This window comes from Cavia porcellus, unplaced genomic scaffold (assembly GCF_034190915.1).
Source record: "Cavia porcellus strain 051 isolate PalLab524CR breed Dunkin Hartley unplaced genomic scaffold, mCavPor4.1 scaffold_25, whole genome shotgun sequence".
Taxonomy (NCBI): domain Eukaryota; kingdom Metazoa; phylum Chordata; class Mammalia; order Rodentia; family Caviidae; genus Cavia; species Cavia porcellus.
The window spans coordinates 10,328,345-10,348,396 of record NW_026947508.1 but is presented as its reverse complement, the minus strand read 5'-3'; the positions used below and the strand labels follow the sequence as shown (position 1 = coordinate 10,348,396).

Sequence of the window (20,052 nt, the reverse complement as noted above, 5' to 3'; positions counted from 1 at the left end):
AGCAGACAACAAACAAAATACCTTCTGGAATGAATTCATTGCTGGTGTTAACGACAAAAAGAATGCTGATTCACTTACTGGGTGGTACATCAACTGTACCAAAATATTCATTAGCTGCTCGGAGATGCAGTTTGGGAGAAGTATTTGTTGCATTCCAGCATCTTTGCCAGCTTTGATGCCTGCCAAGTCTGTATGTAAATGGCTTTTCACTTTCCAGGGTTAGTGGGAGAACCATTAAATTCGCAGACACAACATATATATTGTTTCTAAGCCTTAACACTTATTTAAAAAGAAGCCATCTTAATACCGAATCCAAATATAACCTAATCAGAAATCCAGGACACACAATATTAGAATATCTGTTATATGGTTGTTTATCACAAAAGTGACTTTTAGTAGGTTTGATAGCTGAGCATTCATACCAGGGAAGAAAAAAGACACCCCTCTATGTAGAATTTCTCTATTGATCTTTGTACCTGAGCATCCATTAAAAGGTGCCTCATCAAAATCATGGAGCTCTTCAGAGTCTCTTTCTCGGTCGGTAGAAAGGGGTCCTTGTCTTCCTCCAGTGCCTTCGACTTGGTGACAATAAAGTGGGAAATCTGGTCATTCAGGGTATGCAAAGACTGTACAGCTGTGACAAGAGAAAGAGAGAAAAATGAAGTTATAACTGGTAATTTTCAGAGTGAAATGGACTGACACATTTCAAGAGAAAAGCGAAATATAAATCAGAGAGATCTCAAGAACCACGTCGTGGAGCCATGCATTCCTCTAACAAATGATTTAACAGCTAGCCTGTGTTTATCGACCACTCTCTGAAGGTCAAAGCTCCACAGAGTTCTTGGGTTACGCTCCTGAGCAAAACCAGACGTGGAACCCACCTCAGGCTGCATCCAATGTTGTTAGAGAAGCTAAGGAAGCAAGTTAGCAAACAGCCCCAGGAATGTGGCCTTGCAGTTAAGTGTTCACGAGCTAGAGAGATTAACAGGGCATAGGGGATGGTCTTGGCCGAGATTTACGTTGATGGTAATATGGCTGGCTGATTTACCTCTAAGCAGATGGCCTCTGTCATTAAAGTTTATGAAGGTGCAGCAGGCATGTTTCCAACCAGTACCTCGTGTGGGCCGGGAGAATCATTATATCCTCATAATTCCCACCGCACTCACCATCTGACATGTTATAGATTTTAAGATTTTTATCTCATTTGTTACGCTGTTTTCTCTCTGCTTTCTCTCCTGTACATTCAATAAGAACAAAAGTTTTCTAACTCTGTACCATTATATTTCCTATACTATCTAGAAGTAGACAGCACCAAGTAAATATTACAGAATTATTTCTCTTATATGTCAGTGAATTAAATTATGAATTTCTATAAATTTCAGGTAAATCTAGACTGGTTTTTGTCTTGTATTTTGTTTTGTTTTCCCAGGACTGGAGATTGATCCCAGGGTCTTTACCTAAGCTATCTTTCTATCCTTTTTATTTTTTAATTTCAGTCTTCACAAAGTTGCTAAGTTTCCCACACCATGTACTAATGAATTGTTAATATCCTGCCCCAGCTTTTCAGTTGCTGGGATCACAAGCACACACCACCATACCCCAGCTAAATCGATGCTTTCAAACAGACAAGCAAATAAATGAACACAGGTACGGCCTAGGAGTTCTCAGTAAAGCTACCGTGCTAGCCACAATTCTAATGGGGAAGGAAATCGTTAAATTGGCATATGAAAGGGTGGCTTTGAAGACTTCTGCTTCCGGCCAAAGGCAGGAAGAAGGCCCAGATTGCCCCCCTGCCATGAATAACTAGAAAACTGGACACTCTTAGAAACAACAGCCAGTGCTCCTCAGGAAAGGGAGAAACACACGCTTAGTCCATCCTCTCCACGTCTGCTGAGGAGTGCAAATTTCCAGACTTCAGCACGAAGAAGCTACAGAGTCCAGAAACTGCCCTGAGTCTCCCTACAAGATGGAAATTGGGAGGCTGAGGCAGAGATTTGCAGGGCAGAATCCTGGCCCTTAAATTACACGGAAATCTCCAAAAATCTCGACAGGACTTCCTTGAGTTGCTGGCTGGACATCAGCCCTGCATATAGGTAAAATAAAACTACCTACATGAACAGGCAAGAAAAATTTCAAAAAAGTTACTGGGGACCTGTGAGCCAAAATTGTAGGGGATCCCCTGGGGCTACTGTTGCTAGATCACCAGTCTGAGAGCAGAGACTTTGCTGGAATATTTAGTGTATTCAGTAGCTGCATCACACGTGCAGGCATTAGAAATGAGGCCAACTGATACCTATAGGCTAGTATTGTTCCACACCACCCCAAAAAACAAGCTTAAAAGTAAGTCTTGAAAGGATCTAGATAGTCTTGAAGAAGTTAAAAACATTGGCCAGAAAAAAGAAACTGCACACTTTTTGCAGAAAGACTTAGTAATCAAAAATGTAAAGTTCATAATACGTAATATCCAATAAGAAATCACCTGACTTGCAAAAAAAGCAAGATAATGTAGCTCATAACTCATATAAAAATCAGTATACAGAAACTCACAACAGAGAGAAATCAGTGTATAGAAACAGACCCGCAAGTGACATTATTAGCAAGCACAGCAGTAAGACAGCTGTCGGGAATGTGCTCTACGTGTTTAAGGTTGTAAACTAAAACACAGTTGTAGAGGAGAAAAATAGCAAGCTTAATTAAGAACCAAAGGGAAATCTAAGGCTCAAAAATGAAATTTTAACTGGGTGAGATCAATGTCATAATTGACATAGCAGAAGAGAAAGGCAGTGAACTTGGAATCATAGCAACAAAATTATCCAGCGCGATTGGATGGTATCTTGGTAACAACGTGACCTGCAAGGTTGCCTAATTTATATACATCTGGGGTCCAAGATAGAGAGGGGGACAATAAACAATAGTTAAGAGATTGTGCCCAAATTTTTTCCCAAATGTGTTAGAACTATAAACTCAAGGATCTCAGTAAGCCCTAAGCAGCATAAACACAAAGAAAATGATATCAAAGTATAATTGTTAGCAAACACACACACACACACACACACACACACACACACACACACTCGCACACACACTCGGGCTTCCTCTCTCTAAAAAGATCTTAAAATGAGCCAAAATAAAAAAGCAAGTTTGATTCAGAAAAACAAAGAATGATAGCAGACTCTAATTGGAAAGTTTCATTAGAGTCACACAAATAAGAAGATAAAAGAAATGACTTTACTTAAAGTGGGAAAAAAAAACTTGCCAACTTAGAGAAACCCACACTCAGCAATAATATCTTTTTAACAGAAAGGCAAAAGACAAACATTTGTAGGTAAAGGAAATCTAACAGAACTTCGCCCTGGCAGACTTGCACTGAAATAAATGATAAAGGAATTTCTCTAGGTGGAAGCAGGACATTTGTGTTTATGAAAACCAACAAAAATATTTGCCAAGGCAAATACACTAATAACGTAAATATACTTCCTCCTTTTTTAATTTAGTTAAAATATAGTTGATGTTTAAAGTAAAAAACAGGGATGATGTGTGCATAGGTTGATCACATGCATGGAACTTAAATATATCACAATACTACCACCAAGAATGAGGACATGAATGGAAGCATATTGTGAGACTCCAACATAAATCAGACTCACATATGTAAGCATCACATCGTCTCCCTAGGGGGAGAAGCTCAAAGAGTACACAAGATCCAACATATTCAATAGAGATTGTGGAATGAGAAAACACTGTTCAAAAGGAAAAAGAAACTGGGATGGAGAAAAGAAGAAAAAAATCTATGTATATACACAAGATAGTTAAGATTTCTTTTAGTTCATTGAAAAGTTTGTGCCTGTATTGTTTGAACCATTTTTCGTGCTTTTTCCTTGTAACCTGAGCACTTACTTGGGAGACAACAATGCACAAGCATGAACCATTGTTACCCTGCTGCTATCTTATTTTGACATTTTGTATCATTCTTTTTATTATTTCTCTCTAAAGTAAAAAAAAAAAAAAACTGAAAATATGTAAAGCGGTATAATATTATTTACAGGCACAAGGTGTTAGGTTAAAGAGGCATATTTAAATTCTCAAGTAAACTCCAAACCATAATAAAGAGTAACCCAGAACAGCACTGTCCCTGGACACCCCAGCTCCCCAGCCCTTCACGCCTGGACCTGCCGACCCTGGTGGACCAGCAAAACTCCTTCAGTCAGTTCTCGGGAGCGAAGAGTTACTGTCAGGGCTTTCTCTCTGTGTTTCAAATTCTCAGAATGCATCTATCACAACTCTATTTGTCCTCCTTCTGGAAACTGAGGCTGGGTCACCAACACCTGCTCTGTTTACTTTGTTCCAAAAGAAAAACTGATAGAGTTTAGCATCTCTTCTGGTGCTTAAAGAATCCTGCCAGGAACCCTACCGCACTGTATTGCAATCATCTGTTTATGAATCCATTTATGGTGGTTTAATTATTGCTTTGAAATCTGCCCTTCTCTCAGCCTACCCTTGAGGAATCCCCCTTAGGACCCCTCCTTGTGGAAGAAGCATGCTTCCTTGCTTTCACTGATGTCAGGCTGCAACATGGGACTCGCTTTGGCTACTTAAATATCCAAGAGCCATCATGTGGTGCCCTGACGATCGTTCCCTTTGCCATGACAACTTCCTGGATCCTAGAAGAAAGTGGACATGGAACAGCAGGGCACTAGGGGACCAGAGGCACCGGGTCCTGCCTGCACACCACCTGATCTTCCTCTGCTCTCCTGTGGGTCAACCCAGCTGTCCCTCCTGTCCTGCCCTGGGCAACTCTCCATGCTGCCCACTTCCCGTATAGCCACTGCTCAGGAGGCTGCACTGCTGTGACCTGGGGACCACCCACGCAATCCTAGGAGCGTCACATGGAATGAGAGGCATCACTTGGGGATTCCCTCAAACCTTACCAATGTAAGCTGAGGTCAGCAGAGACTGCCTGGTCGCTGGGAGATGGGGTGGCAGGTGATTGGAGGGAAGAATCCCCCTGGATCTCCACTCTAGCCACCCGTCCAACTAGCCGCGTAGCCTCAACCCCTCCATTTTCCCATCTGTAAATGCAGATGACAGGAATAAAACTACAGTGGTAATAATAATGCATGCCTGTGGAGCCGTTTTGAAGATTAATTGATGTAGTTTGAATGTAGCATGTGGCATGGTACCTGCCACAGAGTAAATACATGAAAAATGTTAGCTACTCTAATAATTTGTTCACAGTTTGTGCCTCAGGTCTTCAATGTGCTGATATTAACTAATTGTTAGATTTATAACTCAGTTAATTACAAAGTCCTTTTTACATAAAGGAGCTGAAGGTGGCCTCTGTGTGTTGACCACTAGATTGTTTTATTTCTTGCCTGTAGCCTGAGACCTGTCAGCTCAAAAGACTCCTGGTGCCAAACTCAAACTTGTATATATATACGATTGCCTTAAATATAAACTCAGCTAAGCTTTGGTTGGTTTGTCTGCTTTATGTGACCCACACAGCTGCCCCAACATCTGCTTGCTGATGTCAGATAAAAGAAGCCATAATGACCTGAAACCACGGCAGCCTCAGGCTCTGTGACCTGGAGGGTCCCCACTGTGTTGCTGGGTGACATCACCCACACACAGAAGCCCGATCTCCAGGGCCCCACCCTTGGGGAAGCCTTATCCTCCCCCTTCATAATACCAACCCCTGCACCTCTAAACATCTCCCACTACAATGGACCCTCTCATAGGGAACTGTCACCCAAAAAAGCTTGTGTGTGCCACGGCCACCTTGTGACCAGCCCTCCAATCCTTGGGACCTTCCACTTTAACCGCTTGTCAACACATTCTGTGCGCTCAGTAATCACTAGCCTGGTGCCTCACACACCAGGGAAACCTGATAGATGCCCATAAATACGTGGAAATAGTGACAGCAGGGAGCGTCTGTGTCCCTGCTTCTCCTCGATGTGTGTGCCTATCCTCAAGGCAGGTCCCCGGTGACAGGCTGTGTTATGGGTCCATCACGTTTTCACCTGGGGTTGGCATCTACCTCTCTCTTTTTCTAACAAAGAATCCCTTTTTGTTTTGTGAAAGCAATCTCCAAGCTTGTGGTTTGTCCCAGGTCTCAGAGGTGGGCAGAGTCCCCGCCTGGCACATCCAAACTTCATGGCTCTGGGAAGGGTGACTGGTTTGGCAAAAGACGCAGGACTCAGACGCCAGCAAGCAGAGCCAACCCCAGGACCCGCCGTGGCACTGCTGAGGACCAGACAGGGCCTCTTTTTCAGGTGGGGTTGGTGAACTGCTACAAGCTGGAGCAGCAGGTTGCCATCGCGTGAGGAGCCCCTGCCTAAAAATAGAACCAAAGGAGAAGAGACAGGGGGTCCTGAGACACAAGACAGAGATTCTTGGCCACATCAGTACTGCCCTGGATTCTGCTGCACGTTTCTCAGTAACGGGGGACTGTAATTACTTCCCTCTCTTTAGCCGAAAACGCCTGTGTTTATTATTATTGTTGTTGTTGTTGTTGTTATCATCATCATTATTGCAATCATTATCTGTATAATTATTTGACTGCCTCCCTCTGTGGTTGATTAAAGATGCTCTTAAATTATTTTTTGCACTCCTTCTATTGAGAATTGGGCTCTGATTCCCCTCTAAGTCTGGGGTTCCTAATCCTAGGTCCTAAGAGACCTGTAGCTTCTGCCCACGACTCTCAGAACACTCGCTCTGGGTGAAACCAGTTGTCACACGAGGTACCAAAGCAACCTGAGAACACTGTGCTCAGAGGAAGCCCTCGTGCAAGGCCGTCATGGGGAGAGAGTGGTCGGCCGGCTTTGGCTCTTCCAACCACCCACCCCAGGGGCCAAATGCGCCAGGGAAGAAAGCCACCTGAACACAGGTCCCAATCCCAGGAGGCTGGAGGTGGAGAACCTCCAGAGTTCCCAGCCTCCCACTGTAACTGAGGCCCTGCCCCAGCCGTCTGCACCACCACGTCCTCCGAGGTGAGGCCCAGGGCCAGCAAAGCAGAAGGGAGCCGCCCCTCTGCCCCACACCCAGGTCCTGACCACAAAACGGAGAGCATCACGACAGCAATTTGCACATTCACATTTAGTGCTGTTTTAGTTTGTGTACTTGGGATTGAACCCAGGACATCCAGATTGGCTGGGCTACATTCCCAGCCTGCCCTGCCTCCCTTCCTCTCTTTGTTCCTTTCCCTTCTCTTCCTCCTCTTCCTTCTTCATTTTTTTAAAGTTTAGAGATGAGTTCTGGCTAAGATATTTCAATTGCCCACGCTGGGGTCCAATTTACAACCTTCTTACTATAGCCTGCTACAGTGGTGGGATTACAGACATGCACCCCCACATCTGTCTTTCACCACTCAGTTTGGAGGTGGCTTGTTATGCAGCAGTAGCAGCTAATAAGTAACTGTAACACTTTCATGACACAGGGCAGTGATTGTGTTTCTGCTGCACATCACCATATCCCCGGCTTTAAGCACAGCACATGCAAAATGCCTGGATAAATGTCTAAATCAAAAAATAAAGAATATGTCAGGAATGAAGGGAAAAGCCAGCCCCCTCCGCCTTGTCCTAGAATCAGGCAGCACCAACAGCCTTCTCCATTTGCCCTAGAAAAATCTCAACCAAACAGTGTTGTTCGGAAAATGTATGATGGATTACAGAACGCACAGCCATAGATATGCTTTCTTTCCTACCTGAGTTTAGGAAATTGAGTCATAAAAACCAGTTTATTTGGCTGGTTCTTCTGAATGTAAAATGTGGCTCCATTTATTTCCTGTTATTTTGCTCTACAAATTTGCAGACACACGTATTTCTGGAGCAGGCTGATTTATACGGAGTGTTCATTTGGATCCCAGTGTACATTAACGAGTATGTATTTAGGTTGCAGATAAGGATGGCACATTCATGGGCTGGCAGAGAGCAAAACATGGCTAGTCTCAACATTTTGTGTCATTAGCAAAAATAGGAGGTGCACATAAAGTCTTTTAATGTTTGCAGAAGAGGAATAACAGCTAACCGTGCTGAATCTCTGTTTTTATGGGTCAGATGAAGTGTAGAACATGAAATAATAATCATATGGCCCTAAATGCTCATTTTGCCAGAGAAGTCCGGGTGTCATTTGAGATGGAGCAGTGTACTTTTTCATAGAAAAATATGCCAGATAAGTCATGTCACGGGCACAGCCTCACCACAAAGAGCTCCGTGGATTTATACTCTTGTCATTTCTATGGTCCACAGATGTGAGCTAATGATCAAATTTATACCCACATGTTAAGCAACCTTCGCCTGTCATGTATTTCAAAAGCTATGATGTATTTTGCATTAAAATGCTCACAAGTTTCCAGTTCTTGCTTTAATAGGATCTCATTAAATAAATGAAGTCTAAATAATTCAGATTTTCCCCCCGTTGCTATAATAAAATTCATCCTGCAAGTCAAACATTGATGCTGGGGAAAAGAAGGTGTAGAAATTAAACCCAACCCCACCTCACCCCTGCACACCTTGGTGGGGATATGGAAGGATGTAGTCTCTGTGGGACACATTCAACAGTTCTGACACAATTTAAAGACCTAATTTCCAGAGGAGCAGGAATTTACTTTTAGGTATATAGGTAAAGGAACTGGAATTAGTTGTTTGAGCAAATACTTGTACATGAATAGTTACCTCAGCACTACTTATAGTAGCCTATGTAGAAACAACCCTAGGAATAAATGGATAAACAAATATGGTATAACCATGAGATGGAATATTAGATAGCGATGAAAAGGGAGGAAAGTACTGATACATGTTACTTTGAGGGGTTATCAAAATCTAGAGTAAATTTTAAACTTTTTAAAAAATTACAATGAAAGATATATTGCCATTACTTCTTCTCAGAATACTCTCCCTTTCTTCAAACACATTAGTTCCACTGTTCTCGCCACTTTCTGAAATGCTTCTGGAACTTTTTTGGGTGAGTGTCTTTATGAGGTTTAATTTTTTTAAAAAAAGGTAACTCTACTGTGGATTTCTACCCAACAAGAAGGCAAGCTAGTAAAAATCTTATAGTGTGTTCTCATCTACCTCATTACTGGGCCTGGCACTGTGGGATAGTGGGCTCCAAGTCAAAACTACCATGAGAGTGAGGATTTAGATCAGCAGCATAAATGTCTGCCTGGCAAGTGCAAGGTCCTGAGTTCAATCCCTGGTACCAGAAAGAAAAACAAAACAAAACAAAACAAAACAAAAAAAACCCTCAGACCCAAACTTATAAGAAATTGTCATTCTGTTTATAAGAAATCTCCTACAAAGTCAAAGACATGAGGAGCTGGTTGGTAGATCTCAGGGACTAAGGCAAGGAGGGGATGGAGAGAAACTGGTTAGTGAGTAAAATATTCACTTGCCGTGATAAAAACATCCTGAAACTGTACGCTGCTGATGGTCAGGTCACACAGCATCATAAATGTACTAAACGCTGTAGAATTGCACACTTTCGATTGTTGAAATGATAAATTTGGTTATAAATTTTACTGCAACTTCTTTTTTAAAAAACCTGGGAGATCAGCTCAAGATCACTATCAAAAACATAAAATAAAACAAAGTTGGTACCATGCCGGCTCCCTGGGGGGCAGGTGGGTGCTTTCTAGCACAGAGGGCGCCTCTGGGATCTGTCTCATGGTGAGATGGGGACAGGACCTAATCGAGCACCAATGGAAAAGACCTGAATTGCACAGCTACCTGGGTATAAAAAAGGTAACAAACCAAACCCTTAGAACCCAGGACTCAACATAAACCAATTCTCTGCCATCCTCTGGGAGTGGGAAAGTCACAGGGGGAAACTGCCCACACTGCTCACAGTCCCAGCCAGGCAGTGGCTGAACAGGACCTTGCCGAGCAGCGGTTTGAGGGCTGATACACTGCGAAGCTCGGCAACACCAGAGTAAGTCCAGAGCTGGAGCACGTGGCTCAGAGTCCCATCCTGAAGGCCACATGTGGCCCTGGCTGGGGAAAGCCAAGGTCATAGTCAGAATGAGGCTCAAGTCCCACCTGCCACCACCCACTGAAGAGATCACTTCTTCCAGAAGTGCCATTAATGGCACGGACTTCAAGGTCAGAGCTTCTGAGCTCAAACTCTGCCTCCATCTGTGACTCACTGTGTCAGTGGAGGCATTGACACCCCCGCCCTGAGTACAGCTGCATGGAGATAAAGCCACGTCCACTCCATGCACAAGGGATGTACCTAGACCAGGGCCTGGCCCAGAGCCACTCAGTGATTGCAGTCAGCCAGCATCATCATGATTATTACTTATGATCACTGCCCAGTTCCTAGAAGCCCCCAGCATGTCTACTTCTGATGTAACCATCATCCCCTACCCAGCCACGGAGGGCAGTTCTCAGGGATCAATGCCCCAGGTGCACTGGAGCCATCCTGGAGATCAGCCCCTGCCTATTCCCATGGCCTCGTGTTCACCCCATGTACCATGACACTCTGCACTGCCTCCCTGATGATTGGGATCCACCAAGACTGTCAGACACTACGTGGAAATTCTGTGAGAACATGGCCATGTGCCAGGGTGTAGTCCAGAGGGAGGAAAGAAAGCACAGGAGAAAATTACAGTGAGGAGATTGAGGGGGGAAGGAGAGGAGTGGTAGGGGTCCAGGAAACAACACAGAGCAGAGACAGGACTGCAGACCAGACACAGGACCCTGTAACCCTTGGCTTGCACCCTTTGGCACCAAGCTGTCTCCTGCCCTGACTGTCCCTTGAGGCTAGCTTTAATTGGCTTCAGTACAAAGAGAACCCTAGTTTGAAAAGATGCTCCCCAACTTATGATGGGGTGACATTCCAAAAAACCCAGGACAATAAAATAATTACACGTCAAAAGGCCCTGACCACATGTAATCTACCGTGCATCAAAGATCCACGCCACAGTCCTCTGATGGCTTGTCCCCACTCTGTGACTGGCAGCTGTGACAATTCCTGCCCAGCATCACAAGCCTAGGAAAAGACCACAGTCCAGCACTTGCAGTATGGTCTCTGCTGGACATACACAGTCTTCACCCACAGCTAGTTGAAACACTGCAGGTCAGTGACCATGCGTCATAACCAAGGTTCTTTGTCCCGGTGATGACTTTGGCCTTTCATTTCTGGTTTCCAGACCACACAAGAGCTGCGGTGCTTACGTAGCTTTGTGACTTCCAGGCCCTGCTCAAAGGTAGGTGGGGGAGGGGAGCACCACCCTCACCATCAGCTGCTGTGTGCTAAGCACCTGCTGAATGCTGAGCGCCGAGGAGCTGTGCATCTTCACGTTTCTTCTGTCTGCAGCCCTTGCTCGGGTCTTACTGGCTCCATCCTCCATTTGAAGAAACTGAGGCTCGAGATTGAGTGATTTGGCTGTGGGCACAGAACTGGGCACCCGTGAAGAGCTCTGTGTGTGCCAGTTGGACCGATAGGATGCTTCTGCATCGAAGGATGTTACCCTGAGTCTGTGAGTCTAGGGGCCCCCTAGTTTAATTCTCAAGCAACTCGGTCCTGTGTCCTCTAATGGAATCATTTCTGATCTGCCGGTACCATGCTGACCCTGCCCACCTATCTCTCCTTCCAATTCTTTCAAAATGAGCATCAAAGGCCACCTGCAAAGTGACACGCCCTCTGCACTCCCACCTGACTTAAGAGCTGACAAGTGTCAATGTGTGGAGAGATAAGAGGTGCTTTCATTCTCTGTCCTTCTCTCCCAGGTCCCATGAGTTCAGGGCCATTGCACTGAGCTATCTCTCCAGGTCATTATTTAATTTGTAACAAGATCTTGCTAAATTGCCCTGGTGGGGTTGAAACTTACACTCCTCCTGCCTCAGCCTCCCAGCGTGCAGCAGGGACAGGTGGGCACCGCCCATGCCTGGCTTAACTTCTCTCCCAGTGCAGCCTCTCTGCTTAGCGAGGCCAGCTCCACTTCCCCTTAATGGGGACTGTGAAGGAATAAATCACAATAATGTTACCTGTGAGAAATAGATTACGGCAAGCTGAGGTAGCCAGAAGACTCACCTGGGCATAATACACAAATTTCATTTGAATGTCATTATCCAGGTAAAGACTGCAGTGCGGAAATGGACTTTGGTTCAAGGAGACAGAAATGGAGCCAAGGACCCGTCACTCTTATGGTGACAGAAGACAGAATATCGGAACTGCAGTCCTGGGAAAGGTGCCATCTGCTGCTGGGGGCCTCTCTCATCCCCGGAACCAACTGATCTAGGAAAAGGCAGAGAACCCTGAGTTGGAGGCTCAGTGGCCTTCGGTCCTGCTGGGCCTCCGGAGGGCAGACTGTAGGCTCTAGGTTTAGGGGTTTATCCACCCCACACCCCGGTTTCAGCCTGCATCCCCCACAATGCCTTTCTCTGTTTCCCTCTTCACCCTCCAAATTTCTCTAAATTCCATTTTCCAGGCATTCTCAGGTTCTACCTTTGTATTTAGCCTGACTTTTCAAATGAGACCACCACACACTGGATGGAGATGTCCCACATTCTCCCCTAGGGACCCTTCAAGGGTGGGAGACATTGGGCGGGGACATTTCCTCCATGAAAACATAAGGAAACACAGATGCAATACAAAACTACAGGACACTTTAAAATGAAACGGTATTTCAGAGAAGGTTCCTTCTTGGTCCCCTGACTTTGACTCCAGGGATCCCAGGTCTCTTGCCTCTTTGCTAAATATCTTTTAATGGAAAAGTTTGCAAATCCTAAAGATTTTAACCTCAAACCCTGGAACACCTTGACCATTTCATGCAGCTTAGAGCAGCCTGGGCTCCACTGCTTCCTCAAAAAAGTAAGTTTTGTAACTTACTCTTCACTTTCTTAGTGAGTCCATGAAACTTAAAAACCTCACCTATACCTGGCAAAGAAAGAGCAGTCTGAGATTTTAAAAAAAGACTAAATTAAATACTAAATTAAAGAAAGTTTAAAAGTGAATATATTTCCAAGGATATAAAACTAGACATATATTAAACAAAGTGAATAAAACCAGAGAACCAGCCAGGGGTTTAGCTCAGCAGTGAAAGTGCCTGCTTGGCAAACACGAGGTCATGAGTTCGATCCCCGGTACCAAAAAATAAAAATAAAAAATAAATAAGTAAATAAAACCAGAGAACCTGCTTCGAACAATGGCTACTACTTGTAATTAATGCATTAAATTGTACACAAAGACTTGCAAGCACCATGCTTGGACTGCCTGAAAAGTCACCCCGTGGCACAGTACAAATATAGTAAGAATTTATTTACTGAGTGCTATGAATAATTGCAAGTCTTCCTTACATACAATAACACCCCTAAAAGCACAAGTTCCCACCACAATGAAAGCAAGCCAAAGACTGAAAGCGGGTACCCCAGGGCCCGCGCTGGCCCAGGGTGAGGAGAGGATGAGAAGAACCACTCCAAGTCCTCCAGCTGCTCTTTTCAGGAAGAGTTCAAGGAGAAGCCCCGAGAGGGGCTCCCTTTGCCTAGAGAGGCAGCAACCTTCGACACCCCATGTTAATAGGCTGTTGAAGTGTTTAGTATGCAAGCCAGCTGCAGCCTTGTGGAGCCCTAGGACATGATCTGTGTGCAGATGAGATTCAGAAAGTCCCAGAGGTCTGGGCAGGCCAGGACAGGATGCTCACTGCCAGCACTGCATGCAGAGGTGAGGAGGCCAGACCGGAGGTGGAAGCTGCATGCTAATTAGACGCTGGGATCCTAACCTAACTGGGAGGCTCCGGGCTGGGGCAGAATGAGCTGGACCCAGTGCTCTGTGGTGGGAAGGACTGACCTGCTTGCTGCCTACATGTGACCTTGTTTGGTGTGACAAACGTACAGGGTCCACTGAGAAACAGACCTCCCAACATCCCAGGGAAGTTGGCTCTGGCCTCAGTGTTAAGGAGAAATTTAACAGTAAGTTGCCCAAAGTCGGGGGAAAGTTTTAAAACTGTAACCTATCCCAACACTGACAGGAACACTTAACACTAGCTGTGTACATGTCACACAACGCCAGTGCTATTTGTCCTCTGACGAATTAAAGACCGTGCAGATGCCTTCAAGAGAAAAAACAGAAAGGAAAGAAAGGGATGATTCTTTTGCTGTAATTTCATATAATGATGCTTCTACTGAACCACCTCATAGAGAGTCCAACACCACAGAGAAAGGATCCCTGGCTTTTTCCGTCCATGTTGTATTTCAGCCTGAGATACTCCCCTCAAATTAAAGAAATATGCTTAAAGGCAAACTGTTCCCAGCCACAAATCCCTCTGCTTGATTTGAGGGGAACTTATGGCCCCTGGAAGGCAAAGTGGCAGCAGGAAAAAACCTGCCACTATTGATAACAGACACATGGTCTGCATTCCAGCACCAAAGCGATTGAGATATACTTTCTTCCTTTGACAAATGCTTCCCCCCACCCCAATACTAGTGATTAAACCCAGGGAACACTGAGTTACATTCCAGCTCTTTCTTTTGAGACAGGAGCTTTCTAAGTTGTCCAGGCTGACTTCAACTTGTCATCCTCCTGCCTCAGCCTCTGGAGCTCTGAGATCACAGACATGTACTACAGCACCAGGCTCACAAATCACATTATTGTAAGGGAGTGGCCTCAAGGGTCAGAGCCTGAGCAGGGATCAGCCTAGCCATGGACCATCTAACTGGCAAATACTAAGTTTCCACTGGGTGCTGAGGGAGACCGGAGCAAGTTCTTGGCCATGTCAAGGTGAGAAGGCATTAGCATCACCCAGCAGAGCTCTGGAGTCTAGGGGAGTCTAAGGTCATATTAACAGCTTTTAGGAAGAGTAGGATTAGATGTGTCAGGAGTGGCTGTGTTCAAAATAATTTTTGCTATCATTTTAGAAAAAAGAAACACATTATTGGCTGGCATTTTGTACTCTCCTACAGAAAAGGCAATTCTTAGACCCCCTCACCCTTAAATGAACAACGAGAGAAGTGGGGAGATTCTGTACAGTTTTATTTAAGTCCAAGAAGCTGTTGCTAATTATTGACTAGCAGAAAGGCTTATAAAGGAAATCTTGTTCTCAATTCTAATTACTACCTATGCCGTTTAATTACTTCTGGTCTGTTAATATTTTAAAATCTTTTCGCTTTACTGTGTCTTTATCTGTGTTCTAAAGTTCAGCAAGAAATCACTTTGAATATTAAATAAGGTCTATTTTTGGCTTATAAATTTATGAAAGCAAAAAGAAAAGCAGTTGCCTTGGAGCTATAGGTTTTTCCAGATACATTTCTCTTGTTTGAAAGATTCTGCCTTTAGTTATGTAGTCAGCAAACGTGGTGACATGGCAGCCAGAGGTCAGTCTGGAGTCTCAGAGCTGGACAAGTCAGCAAGTCTTTCTGAGCCTCAGTTTCCTCCTTTGTGAAGTGGAGATGAGCATGGTATGCACTCTCTAAAGGGTGAGGGCAGGGGCATTTGTGCACTCTGGGTTTGCCCACCATGTGGACAGCAGTGCTGAGTCCAAGGCAAGCCCTCTGAGGACCTGGCTGTGATTTATCCCCACTGCTGCTTCTCTAACTACCAAGTCAATGAGCCTGACCTCTGTGGCTGTTATTAATAAAGTTCCTCACTATGTAGCAATAGATTCAGTGAAGACGTGGACAGCTCCTGCCCTCATGGAGCTTATGAGGTAAGGAGAGGCTGTCAATCAACCATCTTCCAAGTACTAGTTTCATGAATCAGAAGCAGAAGGGACTGGGGGGTGCATCTCAGTGCTAAAGCACACACTTAACTTAAATGAGGCTCTGGATTCAAAGCCCAGAATCCCTCTCCCCACCACCAACAAAAAAAGGATGAGGGGAAGGAAAGCAGCGTGCTGGGGATATGGAATCTGAGCCAGCACCACACACACAAAGGCGGCCTGAGTCTTGCACACAGCAGTTTTCATCACCTACTGTTATGGCCGCTTGTGGGCCTGCTCCCTGCCCGCAGTGCTGAGAAGTCCAAACTTGGGTGTACAGCTGGCTGATCTGCACTGTTTTTGAAACACTTCATTCAGTAAGTTTGTTTCGGATGCTCAGTTAGAGACAAAGAGCTGGCCACATAATTTGGCCTCCACTCTCCTTAAATCTGGCTAAAATGGTGGGGGGTGGGGGCTGGGGATTTAGCTCAGCGGCATAAGCACCTGCCTTGCAAGCAGGCAGTCGTGAGTTCGATCCCTGGTACCGATATAAACAACAATAACAAAAAAATCTGGCTAAAATGAGAGCAAATCTTTGGAGAAAAGCAAGCCAGAAAAAGCCTATACCCACAAAACAGAGGGGGGAAACAAGAGAAGGGGAGGAAAAAGAAAGGGAGAAGGGAACAGGGGAGAAAGGGGAGGAAAGGGGAAGGGAGATGAACAGAAAGAGGGAGAAAAAAAGGAAGTAGAGGAAATAGATTTACAGGCAGATGAAAACATAAAATTTCTCCCCAGTATCCATAGAGTACCTATTACCACGAAATTTCAGACTTTATCAACAAAAGAATGATTTTACATATCATCAAAGAGAAGAAGAACGTTCCCTGTATCAATGACCTATGATCATATAGTAAACTATCCCTAAACTTCACAGTATGAAACAGCAAGTGAGCCAGGCATGTAGCACAGGCTTGCGATCCTAGCACTGTGGGAAGCTGAGGCAGGAGAATTGCAAGATGTAGCCCAGCCTGGACAAGTTAGTGATTTAGGGAGACCCTCCCCCAAAAAGAAAAAATAAAAATGGGCTGGGGATATAGCTCAATGCAAAGGCCCTCAGTGCAAAACCAGATAAAAAGGAAAGGAGAGAGAGTAAGAGAGAGTAAAAATTATTGTCTCCTGTAGTTTGTGATGAGCATAAATATGATGAACATCAGGGCAGCAGCCTGGCTGGCTTGCTTGGGCTCTGGTTCTTCCAGGAAATTATAGTGAGCTTGTAGGTTGTTGATCAAATGTCTAGTGTGCTGGAGATTATTAAGAGAAGACTTAGATAAGGGGAAGAGTTTGGAGGTGAGTTATTGCAAGCTTCATAGAAAACTAAACAAAGGATACAAAGATTAACTCCAAGGCACCATATAAAAATCAGTGTCATGAGGGAACAGGAACCAAGTACAGTATAAGACTGCTGCCCATGGTTTGTATTCTTGTGCTCATAATGTAAGCGCTGGATACTAGACTAGTCCAAACTGTCCATAAAGTGCATATGTTGGGGAGCAGGATTATACAGGACTTAAATACTCATCTTCCTTAGGTAGAATTATTCATAAGTGAAAAAGAAAAATCAAAGACTAGCCCCATAGACATTGCAATAATCTGCTCGAGTTGCTTCAGTAGAAATATCAGAGACTGGGCAGCCTTGAAACACAAATTTACAGGTCACAATTCTGGACACTAGAAGTCCAAAATGAAGACCGGCTGGTTTGGTTCCTGCCTTGTAGATGGCCTTTTCCTCACTGTGACTTCTCATGGTGGGGGAGAGAGTGAGAGAGGAAGCAGGCTGTCTACTGTCTCTTCTCACATGGACAGTGACTGTAGCATGACCAACTCAGATCCTAAAGTCCTATCTTTAATACCATTCCTTTAAGGGTTAGGGTTTCAACATAGGACCTTAAGGAAGACACAAAGATTTGGTCTGTTGCATTGCCTCTGAGTCCTCCAATATTCATCTCCTCCTACATACAAAAATAAATGCATTTCATCCACCCCCCAAACCCAACGGTCTTAGCTTGTTTCAGCGTCAACTCTGAAGTCCAAAGCTCCATCTAACTACCATTAAGGCACGATTTATTCTGAGGCCATATTGCTCTCCAGCTAAACTAAACAAGTTACATGTTTCCAAAGCGAGGTGGTGGAAGGGCACAGGACAAACATCTCACTACAGAAGGGCAAAGTGGGGAAGAAGGAGTATTACAGGTTCCAAACAGGGCCAAAGCCCAGCCTCCCACACTGTGGGGATTGGTGACACATGTGGGGCCAAAGGAAGGCCAGTCCTGAGAACATGGAGAGCCCGAAGTCAGCCACGAACAAGCTCTTCCAGCTCCAAGAACACAGAGAGCCTGAGGTGATTCAAGCAAACAGGTTACGAGGCAGAGGGGTGTCAGATGACGCCAACCTGCCGAGTGTATAAATAAACACCCCGCAGTTGTGGAGCAGTTCTCTCCCACCCAGAGAGAGGGCTCCACCCGACCTTGGCTTTCTGATTCCTGACTCTCATCTTTATTTCATCATCTTCCACTGTTCTTTACTTCGAGAATTTCAAGAGCTGTGCTAGACATGGCCTCAAACCTTCTGGGAGGCAGTGTCACCCACAGCTCAGTGTCTACACCGTGACTCTCAGTGGTGAATCCATTCACATCATGACTCTGACTGATGTGCTGGGCATCTCCAGGACTCTTCCAGGCTGCTCTGTCCTCTCAGCCCTGGACCACCCCACCTCTACAGCTTCTGTTGGATGTCACCTGCCCTGGCGAAACCTGAGCAGTGGCTCCGATGATACCCAAGTCACCATCAAGGTCCTCATCCCTATTCTTGAAGGAAAAGAGACTTCTTTCATTCTGTCCCCTTCCTGCTGGTCCCCTTGACCCAGCTAGTGGTGTTTCCACCTGAAGAGTCCTATCATTATTCTGGGCTTATTGGGAGAAGGCCAATGCAGTCCACAGCCCCCCATCACAATAACCTTACCACGTAGTTGGTCCCCCATATCTTTAGGGTCCTCTTCCACTCTCTCTCTCCTTTCCTGCCCCACTTTGTAATTATAGACTGAGAAATTTTTAAATGTTTAAGTTCTGGCTTTTTGCTTACCAATTGCATTCTTCTTTCTCTCTTCTGGAATTTCCACAAGCAGCTTGGAGAGACCAAGCCACTCCTTCAACACTTGATTTATAACTGTGCTTTTGTAAATATTTAGTTCTATCACTTGCAAGTTCTCCATTCCACAAAATACCAGAATGAAAACATAGTTCAGTCATGGGGCCTTCTCTGTTTAGAGTAAGGGTGGTTTTTCTCCAGTGTCGAAGGACCTGCCTTCCTCTTCATAGACCTCTCAGTGTTACTCTTAACTTTCGTATTTCTACCAACATTTTGCACATGATTACTCATGTCTGAATAGACATGTTATTTAAAAACCTAGAGATAAAAAAGATTGAAAAAAATCACCTAGGAAGAGTTGAGGGTGATTGCTTCTTGGTAAATGGTTCATCACAGGACTAAGGGTTATTAAGAGGTGATTGCTAGCACATGGGCCCTGGGAAGCTGTGATTTTGCACCCAATACCAGCACTTGGAAAGGTGAGTGAGGTAGCTGCACCCCGAGACAGCCCCTGATGAGTCCTGCCTCCCAGGTTCATGGCCTTGGGCAGTTTCTTCTTATACCGAATAAGGCTGACTGTAAACATTTGAGGCATTGCAGAAACAGGGCACTGTCACTTCTAAGGCAGATTTAAAAAAATAATTTGTTTTCTCTCTTGAATAACTCAGTCTTAGTGACATTTGTCAGCATGGCATATAGATACTCAAGGAGGTCACAGTGCAAGCAAGTGACAGTTCTCACCAAGTGCCAGCGTGAATTCACCAGCCATGTGCTGCACCTTCTTAGAAGCAAATTTCATTTCTGTTAATCCAACAGAATACTGCACTAAGGCTGGCATTTGACTGCATTCCTGTGGGCAACCTAAGCCCCTCCCTGGGCTAAGCCACCTTCAATGTGCAAAAGACACAGAGAATATGAAAAAACCAAACCTTGCTGTTACTTGAAACAATGAAAGCCACTAGGTTTGAGATAGTTTATTAGGCAGTAACAGAAACTGACACAGATTTTTCATAACCAGAAGTATGGTGCTGCCGTGACAAAAACACTAACATCAGGCTCTGCTTTGACACCAGGCATCTGCGTTTATCGGCAGAAGCTGGAAGACTTTGGAGAACATCATGGAAACCCTAAGGCTCCTTTGAAAGACAGCTAGCAGATCCTGTTGGCCCTCCAGGAGGTTGCTGGTGAGCTCATGTAGAAATCTGCAGGAAATTTTTCTTGAAAAGTGGAAAAGAGGGGATCCTTGCTATAGAGGGCGGAATTTAGCAATATTGTTTTCT

The 20,052-nt window shown here is 44.7% G+C and overlaps 1 protein-coding gene across 2 annotated transcripts in view; it reads right to left on the bottom strand.

Annotated features, from left to right (window-relative positions):
* Positions 1-20,052, bottom strand: part of Kazn (kazrin, periplakin interacting protein) — a 992,111-nt gene that overhangs the window by 721,336 nt on the left and 250,723 nt on the right. For both annotated transcript variants that reach the window (XM_063235547.1, XM_063235549.1), the window contains exon 2: positions 477-634. In XM_063235547.1, coding sequence (XP_063091617.1) covers positions 477-634 — 158 coding nt within the window. The remainder of the gene's footprint in view (positions 1-476; positions 635-20,052) is intronic.